Source organism: Ochotona curzoniae, unplaced genomic scaffold, assembly GCF_017591425.1.
Source record: "Ochotona curzoniae isolate NIBS_2020 unplaced genomic scaffold, NIBS_Ocur_1.0 scaffold_3208, whole genome shotgun sequence".
In the NCBI taxonomy this organism is placed as follows: domain Eukaryota; kingdom Metazoa; phylum Chordata; class Mammalia; order Lagomorpha; family Ochotonidae; genus Ochotona; species Ochotona curzoniae.
In genome coordinates, this window is record NW_024467106.1 from 8,528,965 (window position 1) to 8,543,863 (window position 14,899).

Consider the following 14,899-nt stretch of genomic DNA (forward strand, 5'->3'; position numbering starts at 1 on the left):
GTCACAGGGTGGTCTTCACATAGCTCTCCAAAGACTTTGTCCAAGTGGAAGGCACATTAAGGTCATGTTTCCGCCCCCCCCCACCCCCGCACACCCCTGATGGCGGAAGGAAGCTGCAGGTAGAAACCCACCCTGCTCTGCAACCCGTGCTGCCCTCATTCCCCCTTGGCTGTTTGTTCTGTCGTGATCATGGCAAGAATGATTTCCGTTTGTATCAAAGACTGTGCTAATCATAAGTGTTTTGACATATAACATCAATGCTTTCACTCTCACAGCCCCATCCTGGATCCATCCATGTCTCCCGTTTTAAAGATCAGGTGACAGGCTCTGTGGCTGCATAGCCGTCCCATAGGGAGCGAGTGACCCTGGGTTGAGGCTCCTGCCACCAGCCACCGTTTCTAACACTGTCCACATTTTGAAATTCCTGTGATGCTTTCTAGGCTTGGGAACAAAATGTCACATTAGGATTTTTGTTGTGAAAGGAAATGTAACTGTGCATACGTTTAATAAAACAGTTTCTCTGCAAATAGTGAACCATCTGTAATTTCCTGGTGGAAGCAACAGACATTAAAGCAGCTGTGTGTCTCTTTCTCTTCGCAGTGCTCCCATGCCCTACCTCATAGGAATTCATTTAAGTTTAATGGAGGTAAGTCACCTTCCCTCTTCCCCAGCTTGTTTGACCAGCAGGTTTGTTGGGCCCTGTGGCAGTGACAAGATGGCCGTCACAGCTCTGCAAGCCAGAGTGGGTGGGGGCAGTGGCGCATGCGCAGCCTCCTCTCTTAGGGGGAGGCAAGTCCCCCTCCACTGGGCTCGTGCCCCCCAAGAGTCCTCCCACCAGACTCATGGTCTGTCACTCTCCATCGGTGAGGGAGCAGGGGTCAGGGAGGCAGGGTTTGATGGAGGGAGGGGAAGCCATGCACCTTGCCTCCTGGCCATGTGACCTGTGGTCATTGTAGGAAACACAATATTAAAGTCATAGAGAAGTGTAAGGTGGAAGACGAAAATCCTGCATGCTCCCATTACTCCAGATGGAGCCGCTGTTTATGTTCTCCTATTTTTTTTCCTCCCAGTTTTTATTCTTGGAATCCATATTTTGTATAAGTGTACCTAATTGATATGTTGTCCACATAACCATTTTATGTCTCTACTTAGCACTGTGGCCCTGGGATTGCTACGTGTTTTTATCTGCCCTCAGTAATAGTTTTTAATTTGCTAACCTGTCATTCCTGCTATTTGGATAGATGCCCAGTTTAACCATTTTCCCTCCCATTGGACATGTGGGTTGTTTATACTATTTTTTTTTATACTCTTATAAATAGCTTTTCAGAAAACATCTTTATGCATAAGGCTAGATCTATCTGCATTTTGACTTACTTCTTTCATATAGAATCCCTAAAGGAGAAATGCTTGGTCAAAGCTATGAGGCTGAAGCCAGATTGTTTTTGGTATGGGCTGCAAGCAATTAGAGAGCAGTCCTCTTAAAGAGACTTGTCTGTGCTTCTGTACGTGCCACGAGTTTTCGGAATGAACCCTGAGCCTTTTTCCTCTCTGAGGAGACAGCAGAAATGCACACCCTGGCAAACTGGGCTGGGGGTGGGGCTCTCATGGTTGTGCACAGGAGGTGAGCTCGCTGAAGGAAAATCTGCAGCCACGGCCGGCCGTCTGCGATGGCGCCTTGCATGTCTTCAAGGAAGTGCTACTTCTCTTCTGCTGCCTGCTTTTCACGGCAACGAGGACCACCTGCTTCTTCACTAACTGTTGCACACTGCGCTATTGTGCTTTACCAAAATGAAGCAAGTTGGTTATCGAAAAACCTGTTTGTTTGACATTGAGAATCTTGATCAAAATAGACCACAGAAATCTGCTCAAATTTCTAATTTGACAGGACGGCCATGTGGCTCCTGCATTCTGTTAACAGTTCCTCCCTGTCATCACCCAGCCCTAGCACATACAGTACACAGTTTAGGGACTATCTTGGATGATGTATTTAGATCAGATTGAAGAGATTTCTCTGCTGTGTTTTACCTTTGTTTGTTAAGTTTGGGGATCTATTCAGAGAGCTCTCTGTATGGAAGAATTGAAACTAAAAGCAAAATAACTTTCTGACGGACCTTTCGTACCAACTGCCGTGGAGTTGGAAACACATGTGAAGACCATGTGGTGGTCAGCTGGGTTCCAGGGGCCTCTCCTGCCTTCCAGACTGCTCCTGCCCAGGCTGCTGCAGACCCCTTGTGCTTCCTAGGACCCTTCCCAGGCATGGCCACCTCCTCTTTATGTGCCCTCTTGCCTTCTTGTTGAAGGCTTTTTGCTTCAACCATGAAGTCCAGGTGCGATTCTCATGCCCATCTGTGGCTCTCTGAACTTCACATTCTTTATTTCAAATACCCATTGAATTTCACCTTGCTGTGTGACCTGTACCTCACATTCTGAGGCACAGTGTGTGCACATTCTGAGCCACTCCACTCCCCGTGCTAGTGCCCCTGGTCTCTGTAAACAGCACACCTGCCCGTAAAGACACGAGCATGGGACACACTGAGCATGGCCAAGTTTCTCTGTACCTACACTCCGAGTCTCTATGATTTCTCTTCCCTCCTGACTGCCTTCATGCATTGCCACTGTGCTGTCTTAGCCTCCTCTAAAGCCTCTTTGACACTTTAGATAAAGCATGTCAGGGCATCTTATGTTTCATGTGTTGGTGCTGGGTCCTGGGGGTACAAAGATGAATATAAAACTCAGTGCCATAAGCCCATATGGAGTGGGTTACCTCTACTTTTGGTAGCCTGCCTTCCCAGCTCCCTCTGCACTGGCTTGTGTTCTGTATCTCCATCTTTCCTCCTTCCGCCCCATCCTGTCAGCCAGCACTGTTGCTAGTCCTTGTACCTGTTCACAGTCCCGCACTTGTTCATGGACACTTTCTGCGCTCGTCCAGCTCCTTGTAAGAAGCTCTACCATTTCGTCTTCATCCTTCACGTATGACACGTCTTGCTCTGAATAATAGCCATTTGCTTCCCTTTCCATCTCCGCCATCCCCGGAAACGGGTTTTCCTATGGCATGAGGATGGTGCATTGTTTCCACTGGTGCCCTCAGCTCTGAGTAGGGTTCCAACAGGTGGAATTGTCCAAACGGAGACTTTGGGAGTGAGGTGCATGAGTGAGTGGAGAGCTGGCAATTGGGAGCCCTCTAGTAGGCATCTCTATTTCCAGACATCCAGTGCCAGCATGTTACTTCCATGATGGAGGGGATGTGAGTTTTCTACTTGCTGTGTGATTGTAAGTAATGTAAGATAAGCTCGCAGGTAACAAAACATGCAGTCTAACATAGGTGTACATTTTGAAACCAACACTTGAGACTAACTTTCCCCTCTCGGTCAATGGGTACAAGTCTCCTCTTACCTTTCAAAAGAGATCTCAATGGGAAGGTGCTGGAAGTCCCAGCCTGGGTTGTGATCTCAAGGGAGGATGCAGAGGAATCTGCTCGGCTAAACTCCTATATGGTGCAAACACCCAAAGGAAACAAAAATGGCAGCCACCCCAAGCTTGAACCCAACAGAGATGCTCTCCAAGCCGAGCAGTGCGTGTTTGGTGAGTTGGACAGCCATGAACCACCACCTCCTGATCTCTCCCGTGGGGTTCAGCTCAGACATGAGCTGCCCTGCTTAGGCTTTTCTGCTGGTTTTCTCTGGTTCTGTGCCCTTCGAGGGAGAGAGCTGCCTCCCCACCCCAGTTTCCAAGGCTTGTTCCAGGCGCTTGGGAAGGAGGCCAGCCCCCTGGGCCAAAGGAAAGCTCTTGGAGGAAGGGCGCTCGGGAAGGCCGGTCTCCCTCGCTACGCTCGTTCTCTTACTGGCAATTCAGCAAAAGGCTTATTTTTGACTGTCTTGTTATTTTTTTCTTGAAAGCTATAGGCACCTTATTATGCCTTTGCATATGTGCCAGAATTTTTTAAACTTCAAATGAATGTGGCAGATGTTCATAAAAGTTTAGAAAAAGCTACCATAGGAAGACTTTTTAACCATTTTTATGACACTCAAATTTGTTGCACAAAAAGAACTACAAATTGTAACCTACTGTTCTTGTTTGAAAGAAGGGTTTTTTTGGGGAGGGGCGGGGGCAGGGGACCTAATTCTAGTCTCCTGGCTAGGACAGGACGCAGTTGCTATTTGTGCCATTAGATGGTGGCAGCGGCGTTTGAAGAAAATCCACCTTTCATCTCTACACAGTGACAAGTTGGTGGCTGATCCTCCTCCTCCTCACTCCTTCTGCCTTTTTATATCTTCCCTCTCTCATTTAAGCAGTTTGAGCCTAGTGGCAAGCTAGTAGGATGGCCAAGGGTATTGGCATGGACCTAGTTTCTTCTTGGAGAGAATGATCATGTTAGCTGGCAGCTAGGAAATCCCAAAACATGGCCAGATGACACAGTGACTGCTTCCTTTCATTCACACGTGTTCTCGATTTAGTTCAGGAGACATTTTCACAGACCCTTCTCTACGCAGTGTCTGGCAGCAGGTGTCGGGTCGTGTCTTGTAGACTGTGCTTCTCCCACTGGAAAGACGAAGGCCATCTTCCCCAAGCCTCACAAACCATGTTCTAGTACAGGGACCTCCGAGAGACATGAGAGATGGAGCTGGAAGGTGTTTGCTGTCCTTGGTGGTGGTGGAATGGTCTAGAAGCAGGGAAGAGAAAGGTTAGGATGATGATACAGTTCCTGGAAGAGCCTCAGGCAAACTGGAAAGGGAAGCCCTACCTGTGCACAGACAGCCAAGTGTAGCAGTTCGCTATACTTCAGGTGGACTCTGAATCCTGGCTCACCTGCCACCTGCTTATTCTCAATCTTGGACAAGGTAGTTGACCTCAGAACGTCTCTTTGCTCACCTGCAAGCTGAGAACAATGGCCGAGTCTCCCTTTGAGATCCCTGGGAGCATCCAGTGAGAGAATGCACATCAGATGCCTGGTGTGGCACGTGGCACTCGTCACTGTTTCCATTGCATCGGTGGCCTTCAAGCCACTTAGCGGGGTTGAGCCGACTGCTTTGAGTCATGCTGTAGGAACTCTGAGATTCCCAGAGAGGTTGTCCTCATTCCCGAGGAAAAGAGTTTCAACAACATTGGCTTGTGCCTCTTTTGTTCCTAGTATGCAGTGCAGGGCTGGGAAGGACCCTCCTGTTGCGTGTGGTAAACATCCCTCCTTGTGCCATCAGCTTCTGTTGTGATGGTTTCTTTCTTAGTCTGGAAGGGCTGGGTCCTATCAACAGACAGCATGCCCTGGTGGCTGGCGTTGTCTGGGACACAAGAGACATTCCTTCCCACAGGAATGCTTTGAGAGCTGTGGGTGTACCAGGCGCTGCCTTGTGGTAGGAGTCCTATGTCAGATGGTGATGTAATCCCTTTCCAGCTTTTTTCCAGAGCATAGGCAACAACAAGGAGAGCATAACTTGGGTGGACGCAGGCTGCCACAGGCTCTGAGAGGACAAACAGAGACCCACACCTTGGGAATTGTGCTTCTCAGGAGAGCAGGTTGCCTAACTTGAATGCCAACAGATGGAGAAGAGTTAGGGCACTGTGGAAGTAGGGACCAGCACCTGCAGATATCTGTGGTGTAGACTGTGAGCATTCCAGGAAGTAGGAGAAGTTCACTGATGGAAACACAGAGCTAGAGGAAGAAGGAAGGGCTGAGGTAGGCAGGCAGGAGCCTTATAAGCCACGTTAAAGAACTTGAATTTTATAGGGCAATGGAGAGCCATTGGAGGGTGTGAATAGGGGAGAGAGGCAGGCAGGCCTTCTCCTTATGGGCCATTAGAAACACAGTCCTTCCATATAAAATGTGTGGAAGCCTCTTAACCTTGTTAATAAAGGAAATTGAGATTTGTAAAGATCAGGGCTTCTGAAGGGAACGCCACACCATGGCCCCGTACACGAAATTCAGACACATCCACTTCCGAGCTATGTCCCTGCCACCCCAGTTATGGCGGAAGTGGTAGCAATGGCACCTTTCTTTGAGGTTTCAGGCACCACTTCAACTAGATTTTTGCTTTCCCCTCTTTTCAAGAATTTATGATCCAGATATCCAGTCTCTACCAGGTTCAAGGATTTCGATTTAGCTCTTATACCAAGTAGTCATTCCAGGCAAGGGGAACAAGCAAGTGAGACCCCAGTACCCAGTTGCCAGGCTGCCAGCCAGCTTTGTCACCAATTGCAAGAAGAGTGTGATGGGCACATCGGAAGCTGGGCCAAACTCCCAGCCTTCCTGTCCTTCTCACCATCGCATATCTAGGGATGCTTGGCCCTGGGCCCTTAAAGCCTGGCCTTGTGAATATACCCAGTGTTGAGCACCGGACTAGCATTTGGAGGACAGCATTCAAAACTCATCTCATCGCTAAGGTCCAGAGGCCACATGCAAGTCTGCCTGCAGTGGGCCTCCATTTGTAAACAATGAGGCTTCTGCACAAAACAGCAGACCTCCCCTCTGGTACCCACAAGGAAACTAACTCATGTTCTTTGTAGGTGCTGTCAATGTGCTAACACTATTTTAACTACTTAGAAAAATATATATAAAAAAATTCTGGGACATAGAAAGTCATGGATTGTTTGTTCCTTCTCTGGGATGGTGTCTGGTGGGGCATGTGTGTTTTTTTACAGTTTCCTAGTGGGTGGAGTTTTCTGTTTAGCACTGTATTGTCTCCCCTCCTTGCAGGATTCCATTGTCATCACAAGTCAGGTACAGTTGTACATTCACCGATGCGATGACACCACTCTGAGACATCAGTACAGTCCGGTGTAGGTGGTGAATTATCTCTCTGACCTAACAGGTGTGTGAGGAAGCCCCGTGGGTGGCTGATTTGTGAGTGCTCAGCAATCCTATTCCAGCTGAGCACTCCCTCCCTCCCTCTCTCTTTCTGTAACCCTGCCTTTCAACGAAAGAATCAAGTCTTTAAAAATATATATTAGGACAATATGATTCCTCTCAGGGGATATTTGCATGAAAAAATCCAGCCTCGTGGCTCCAGCCATTAGGATCCCCAGTAGAACTCTGAAAAGGCTCAGAAGAGACTACTTTCTTGGAGCATGTGTTTAGGGCCCATCTGCGTGACTGGGGCTTTCCCGTTTGGAGCAGTCCTGGGGCTCACTATACAACACGTAGGAGATGCCCACATGTGGAGAGGGGAAGCCAGGGCCCTGGGAGCTGAAGCAGCATGCATCCAGTTCCTCGACTATACTGAGTCCTCCAAAGCTCCATTCTCTCATTCATAAAATTAGAGACAACATTGGGCCGGGGATGTGACACTGTGAATTCAGTTGCCACCTGGCAGTATTGGCATCCTGCATGGGCACTGGTTCCAGTCCCAGCTGTTCCACTTCTACTCTAGCTTCCTGGTAATACACCTGGGAAACAGTGGAGGATGGCTCAAATGATTGGGCCCCTGCCACTCACAGGGGACCCAGAAGAAATTTTTGGCTCCTAGCTTTAGACCAGCTTAGCCCTGGCCATTGCAAATGTTTGAGGAGTGAGCCAGGAAATAGAAGATTCTTCTGTGTCTGTCTCTCCCTCCCTCTCTCTTTCTGTAATCCTGCCTTTCAAAAAATTAAGTCTTTTAAAATATATACTAGGGCAATATGATTCCTCTCAGGGAGCTGCAGGTATTAACTGAGACACTGAACATGAAGATCTTTTTAAAATAGAATACCAAACTTTGGTCCTCATGCTTAATGGAGTTGAAATGAAAGGCAAGAGTCATCAGATCAGTGAAACCCTGGAGATTGGTGAGCTTTCTGGTAAAGTAAGTTGGCAGTACCATGGGTTCCTGGCATTTGTTAAGCGTGCTGCCTGCTGTCGTGGGCAGCCCTCACATCGGAGCTTCTCACATCCACCCCAAGGGTTCAAGAGCCTATGTGCTCTGACCAAGGCCCCTGGACACACTCTCCCTGGTAGCAGCAGCTGCTTTTTGTTTTATTTTAAGAGTTATTTATTCTTACTGGAAAGGCAGATATACAGAGAGAAAATATAGAGATAAAGATCTTCCATCTGCTGATTCACTCCTCAAATGGCCACAATGGTCAGAGCTGAGCCAATCCAAAGGCAGGAGCCAGATTATTTTAGGTCTCCCATGTAGGTACAGGGTCCCAAGACTTGGGACCATCTTCTAGTGCTTTTCCAGCATGGAGCTGGATCAGAAGTAGAGCAGCCAGGACACACACTGTTGCCTATATGGGATCCTGTTTGCTTGCAGGGATGGGATTAGGCAGTTGAGCCTTCAAACCAGGCCCAGCAGCTGTCTTTAATGTGATGCTTACATGCTTCTTCTCCTATAGACAGAATCAGTTCAGATACAATCACTTAACCCTCTGCTAGTAACTGTGTGGTCACAGAGAGCAGGTCCTCCTTCCTGGGTTCACTATTGCTTAGCACTCAGTATGCTGCCAGTCCACTTCTGTCCTCCCTGCAGGCTTCTCCTGGGGATAGCCCTCCGTCTCCAGAAGGGAATGATGGGGCAGTCCCAAGGGAGCTCCTGTTAGAAAATGTGAAGCAATCCTTGACGTGTGTGTTTCTCAATCTTTCTCACAGTCTCCTCTGTGAACTTCCCTTGGCAGCATCTGAAAACTTGAGATGTTGTGACCAAAAGAAGCTTGAATGGGTCTGAGCCTTGTGAGATTCAGGGCGGGGGTGGGGGGGGTGACCAAGCACAGAGACCCCCGAGGCACTGGACTCCTAGGGACCTGTACCCAGAGTCCAGCTCAAGCAGCCTTTCCATTTCGGAGAAGCCAGTTCCTGCATCCTGCTTTGTTCAAAATGGCTTCTCTGCAGTCATCCAGTGCACGTCTACCAAATGCACAGGACACTTTGGCCATGCAGCGTCTCTTTGTCACAACTTTGAGGGAAGTGCCACTATCTTGAAGATAGGTGCTTCTTTGAGCCTCGATACTCCTCACTTGTAAAGTGAATAGATTCCCCACTTCACAGAGCTTTCTGTTGTAGTTTTTTCCATTCTACTTTGTTTTTATATTCATTTCTTGAGAAGCGTGTGTTCGTGTGTTCATGTGTGTAACATACACACATGCCACCCCCACCTCCACCTCCTTCCCATCCATGGACTTACACCACCAAATGCCTGCAGTGTTGGAGTCAGAGGCTAGGATCTCAGCCCGGGTCTTCCGCCTGGGTGGCAGGCATTCAGACATTTGAACCCAGATCTGCATTGTCAGGAAGCAGAGCCAGATACTGAGTCCCACTGGGATGTGGGAGACCTGCTCCCACTTTTTCATGGGAGAAAATGCATAAATGTGTCCATATTGTGCCTCCCACATGGCAATCGGCAGTCACCAGATAAATAGAAACAGTTACCAATCTTAGATGAGTGTGAAAATGGAACCTTTAACTTAAAAAAGCCAACATCATCTACCTACAATTGACTCTACCCTCTTTCAGCCGTCGTTTTTATTCTTTAATGACTGACTTCTTTCTAAATCGACTTCTGCTTAAAGGTACTTTTACCTGAGGAGGCCACATTGGAGTGTAGTAACTTCTTTTCCTAAACAACTTGCAAGTGATTAGGGGTGGGACCATTGTGGGAACTCATGTCCAGACTGTGATTGAAGAGCGGTACCCTTGGCCCAAGCAAATCCCACTTGGAGGCTGGGCACATGTGGTTTTGTTTAACACCATGCTCAGCGACTCACAGTCCAGGTTTGGTGACCATCAGGCATTTGTTGTTGATATACAAGGTCACCGCAGTAGGGGTGTTTGTCAACCAAATTAAAACTTCCTCTTAATGACCTAAAGTCATTGAGGCAGAAGGCCTTCAAATAAGCCAGGGCGAGTGAAACTCAGCATTTTTTGCACAAATTAGTGTGTGGTGTTGTTTTGTTAGTCTCTATTTTGCTTTTGTCCATGAAAATGCAGATGGAGCACAGCTCTTAAGAGCAAGTGTCAAGGCTGAGTTTGAATCCGAGCCCATCCGCTGGTCTCTGCGTGACCAGGGTGTGTGTCTTCATAGGGCCACTGACAGGATCAAACATCATGCACCTAGCAGGCCCTCACCCAGTGGACAGTAGGATTAGCAATGTGATTTTCCCAGCAGATAGTCTCAGGGAGACAGTTCTATACAGAGTGGTCAAGCTGTGCTGTGGTAACCATACCCTTTTTCCTACTACATTGATTTCTAAATAAAGTACTCTTCTCTGAGCTACAGTTGAATGTCCGTGGAGGAAAGGGCAACGAGAAATGAAGTCTAGACTCCTTGCTTTCTGTGTTGTTGGATTCTCAGCTGATTTCAGGATGAATGTGAACTTGAATATTTAGCCTTGATGTCCTTGAGGCCACAAAAAGAGTACGCTTTCTTTGCCCGCTGGATTCAGGCTGTGTCTAAGCGCCGGCCCTGTAGCTGAAGCGTGGGGCCGCCATCAGTGCATGCGCCTGTAGACAAAGACATTCGTGTTGGGCTTTCCTTGGGGCTGATCCCCAGTGGGATTCCAGTTTTGCCTTGTGGTTGGAAGTTACCAACATCCCTCAGGTAGATTTCTGTGCCTTGCCTAACATCCCCCTTCCTGCCTGCACCCAAATACCTGACAAGCTATGAGGCGCACGTGAGGGCTGCCCAGGCTGTCTCCTCAAGACCCAAGCACACTCTTCACCCTCGCTGCCTCCGACCAAATCCACCATTTTCAAAGGAGTGTGGAATGAATTTATATCTTCCCTCTTCAATATTTGATTGCAAATATTTTGTGCTGACCGAACGGGTTAAATTATGAAGCTTGGTAAGTACATATGCACATTACCCATTGCTAGCTCTAGAAGAAGAAAAAAAAAAGGAAAGAAAAAGATAGCTATGATTTTTGGAAGTCATCCCACTTTTTAAAAATAAGAGAATTTGGACATTTTGGCATATGGGGTTTTTTAAATGAAATTTCATGGAACTGAAAACAGTCAATTTTAGGTTTCCAAAAATTGTTTTGATTTTCGTTGGTATAAATTTGCTGCACATGGTTTTGGGGGAAGTTCTGAGAGATGCGTTTCAGACTTTGGGGTTGGTTTTCTTCCCCCCCTCCAAGGTTTGTGATTGAGATTTTAAAAGGTGATTTTCCCACCCTTCACCAATGCTAACTCAGAGAATGAAGCAGAAGAGCCCGAGGTTCCATGTTAAGGATGATGGATTTTTAGTAAGGACGTCACCATGCAATGCCACACAACTGGACTTGGGGCTCAATTATCGAAACCCATGGCAGCACCACGTGGGTGCTGCCCAGCTTCTCTGCTCTGCTCATTCGCCCTCCCCCCTCCACTGGAACCATGTGCTGGCGGCTGTTCTATTAGCGCAGCTGCTGGTGATAAGCATGGGAGAGTCACCTGTGTAGGGTCAGGCTTATGGCACATCAAGGTTCAGCAGTATCGGAAGAGAGGGATGATGCCCGGGAGGGGGCTCCAGGCCACCTGCCGTGTGAGGATCAAAGGGTTGAAAGGTCAGAGGGCGCAGCTCCCTTAACCATATCTGTCTGTGCAATAGCTATTTCAGATTGTAAATCTTGGCGATTTCATTAAGTCCTCCCGGCTGCTACTGGGGCATTGAAATAATAAAATTTTATATCTGTTGCCTTTCCTGCTCCTGGCAGCCAGGCTGACAGGTCCCGGGCATGATGGGGGTGGTGGCGGCGGCAGCGGCAGCGGTGGCGACAGTTTTATGAAAACCTTCCCTGGCAGGATCCAAGCAGCCCTGATGAAGCTTCAGATTGGGAAAGGTGGAGTCATGTGACTGCGTCCTCTGGAAGTTTGTTTTTAAGGAAAAAACAACCAGACCATTTAGTAGCCTTTTTGGATGCATATGGAGCCTGTCTTTTGAAAGTTGGGTCACTTTAGAAAGCTACTTGTCACCAAATGTCACCCGCAGGAGAAGGGCCCCTGTCCTGATGAATGACTCTGGGGTCCCTTGTTTGGGGCAGCCGCCAGCTGCCATGCCGGTCTTCTGTCCCACCCAGCTGAGCGTTTCTGTGGTTTAGGGATGGCGTCTGCTTGGTATGATTTTCCAATTATTTCTCACCGGGCCTTAAGCTGTTATGGGCTTTAAGGGCTCCCTGGCTCTGGAGTGAGACATGTCGTGGTAGTGGCTGTCCCTTTACTGCCCACGTGTTTAAGACCCCCTGTAGTTTGTTTGAAAAGTTAAGAGATTTTCACAGGGAAGGTGCCATTTCTGAAATTTAAAGTGGAGATAAGTTTGCTCTGATTAAGTCCGTAATTCTCACTAAGCCACGTTTATGGAGGCAATAAACAATGCTTCAGCATGCTTGTTAAATTGGGTTTCCAACCTCTCCACTCTTTAAAAATTGACATTTCAAATAAAAGGCAGGTGGAGATGGGAGTTGGGGTTTGCTGTGCTCAGTGAGGAATGAGTGATGGCAAAGTGGCATTATGCGGAAGGAGCAAGGGCCGGGTTTTACAATCAGGGTAAGCCAAACCACGCTGGGATGAGGGCCCCGGCATCCCCTCCGCTCCCAGTGACACCCTCACGTGTCTACTCCGTTGTTTCATGGTGTTCCATTAGTGTTCTCAGCGGTGATCAGCTGCATCCCACTCATTACGAAATGGCTTCACTGGACATCCATGCTGTGGCAGAAATGCTGGCTGCATTCTCACAGGTGGTAGGAATGTGGGCACAGAGACTCAGTCACTGGTCCAAAGTCACATCGCAGAAAGGACCAGGATAAAGCATTTGCGTGTGCACAAAAGGAGAAGAAAACAAACAAACAAATAAACCCTTTGCTGGTCCTGTGCCGTTAGGTAAGTCACTCACTCTTCTGAGACCTTGAAGTGGGAGATTCCACAGAGAGGGCTGACATGGCCGCCAGCCCCAGGATCTGCTCAGCGCCTGCTCTGTGCCTAGAAAGTAGATGAGGGAGGCTGCACAGGAGGAAGGGTCCTGCCGCAGGGCTGCAGCATCTTGGTTGTCAACTCTGAGGCCTGAGACAGGTCCCTTTGCCTCCTGGAGTTTTGACTGATTCTGTAAGAGTAGCTCACATTGCATGAGGTTTCTCCGAGGACATCCGGAGGTAACGCATGTCCAAACGTGTGGGAGCTCCACGCTGCTATTAGGTGACCGTGGCAAGGGCTGCTGCAGTCTCTGTGAGGCCAGTAAGGTCCACACAGTCACGGGGAGGCTATTACCTCACACGAGGCATTGAGAAAGGAGCCCGAGACAAGTCTGCACCCCCATGCTCAGCCTCAGACCAAGTTAGAGGCAGCCCCTTGCCGTAAGGAACAGGAACTGTCATGAAGGTTTTCTAGAAGAGCTGGGTCTGGCAGGTCAAAAGTAACCATGGTGAGCTAATTCCGGGCCATGTTCACATCTTAACTGTGCACAGTCCTTCCTTGGCATGCCATCTCTCTACCTCATGACACTCGGACCAGACACCCTCTTTTTAAATGAGGACCTTCAGGCCGCTTCAATTTGAGGCCAACTGCCTAGAGAATCCAGTATGTGGGTGGGCTCCCCTCCGTGCTGGAGGGCAGAGAGGAGGCCACTCTGGGTGGTGGTGCCGTGTTGGGTTGGACTGGTCAAGTGGACCCCCTGAGCAGAGTGAGCATAACCCAGCGCCTCGGCGGGGGCTGGCAATGTTGTGTCTTGCAGCTAACTACAAAAAAGACACACGTTGTGTGGGGCCTCCTCCAATCCTCTCCACGATGGTGGAGGTGAGGGTGCAAGCTCCCCGCCCACAGAGAGACCAGTGTCAAGAGAGGCCAAGTGCCCTGCTCAAAGCTCCCTAGCTAGGAAGTGGGAATCTGGACAGACCTGGGCTTGGGACCAGGCAGGGGCTACCGCTGAGGAAGCTGCGAGCGAGTTGGGGCCAGCTCCTGGAACAAGGGCTCTCACACCATGTGTCACATGTCACTGTGCCATTCCTCAGCTTTTCCTATGCCCCATCCACAAGGGGAGCCCCTTGAGTTCCAAGATCATTTCCAGATAGACTCTGTGCCCTTCAGATGTGAGCCTCATGGACGTGCCTGACCGCCGCCCGGTGGCCTGGGAGAGGAGCCGCTGGAGCCGGAGCACCTCTGCTGACCAGGCTGGCCCCTCCAGCCGTGTTAATGAGAGTCGGCGCTAGCAACCCTGTGAGCCCTGAGCTTAGCCTGACCTGGGGATACTGACCAGCCCCTTCCCTCCCCTCTCAAGCTTCTGTTTCTGTTTAAAGCACGCTGGGAAATGCCAGCCGGGTTTTCAGGGCTTTTCTGAACTGTCGGACACAGATTTTTTAATTTCGTGGAGCAGGAAGGAGGAAATCAGTGGCTCCTGGCTCCAGAGAAAACCACCACATTTATCAATGGCTTGGCAGCTGCCTGACCTTGGGGGCCCCAGGAAGGGAAGAAAAATGTCACCCTGTCCTCTGTGTGTCCCCGAGATGTCCAGGGTCTCAGGAGGCAGTGAGGAGTGGGGAACACCTAAGTGATGGCCTTTCCTCGGCCTGTCTTCTGCACCTGGCTCCACGTTTCCCCTTGCTTTCCTCCTCCACGGGCATGCATTTGAGCACATGCCTAGAAGCCCCAGAGAGGAAAGAACACTGGCTCCCTGAACCCAGATTCCAATGCTGTCTCAGTTATGGGAATGTGGGCCATTTGCTGAATCTCTTTAGCCTCAGTTTCCTCATCCATCAAATGGGTATGACATTCTCCAAGAGCCCCTCTCTTTTCCCTGGGGCATTTTAATGGAGTCAGAGCCAGGTACCAAACTACTGAAGGGTGTGATTCATCTGCTAGGTGCAGGACAACAAGGTCTCTGTACTGCAGTGAAAGCAGTGTGTCAGGGCAGACAATGCCAGGCACTGAGTGGGCATCGTTGCTCCATAGGGCCCAGTGCTCTGCTCCTCTCCTCAGAGCCATGTGAGTCTGGGCAGATTTTTTTACTTCTCAGTAATAGAGTCACGA

The 14,899-nt window shown here is 49.1% G+C and overlaps 1 protein-coding gene across 3 annotated transcripts in view; it reads left to right on the forward strand.

Moving 5' to 3' along the window:
- DENND1A (DENN domain containing 1A) overlaps positions 1-14,899 on the forward strand; it is a 486,903-nt gene that overhangs the window by 304,723 nt on the left and 167,281 nt on the right. For all 3 annotated transcript variants that reach the window (XM_040963819.1, XM_040963821.1, XM_040963820.1), the window contains one exon: positions 601-646. In XM_040963819.1, coding sequence (XP_040819753.1) covers positions 601-646 — 46 coding nt within the window. The remainder of the gene's footprint in view (positions 1-600; positions 647-14,899) is intronic.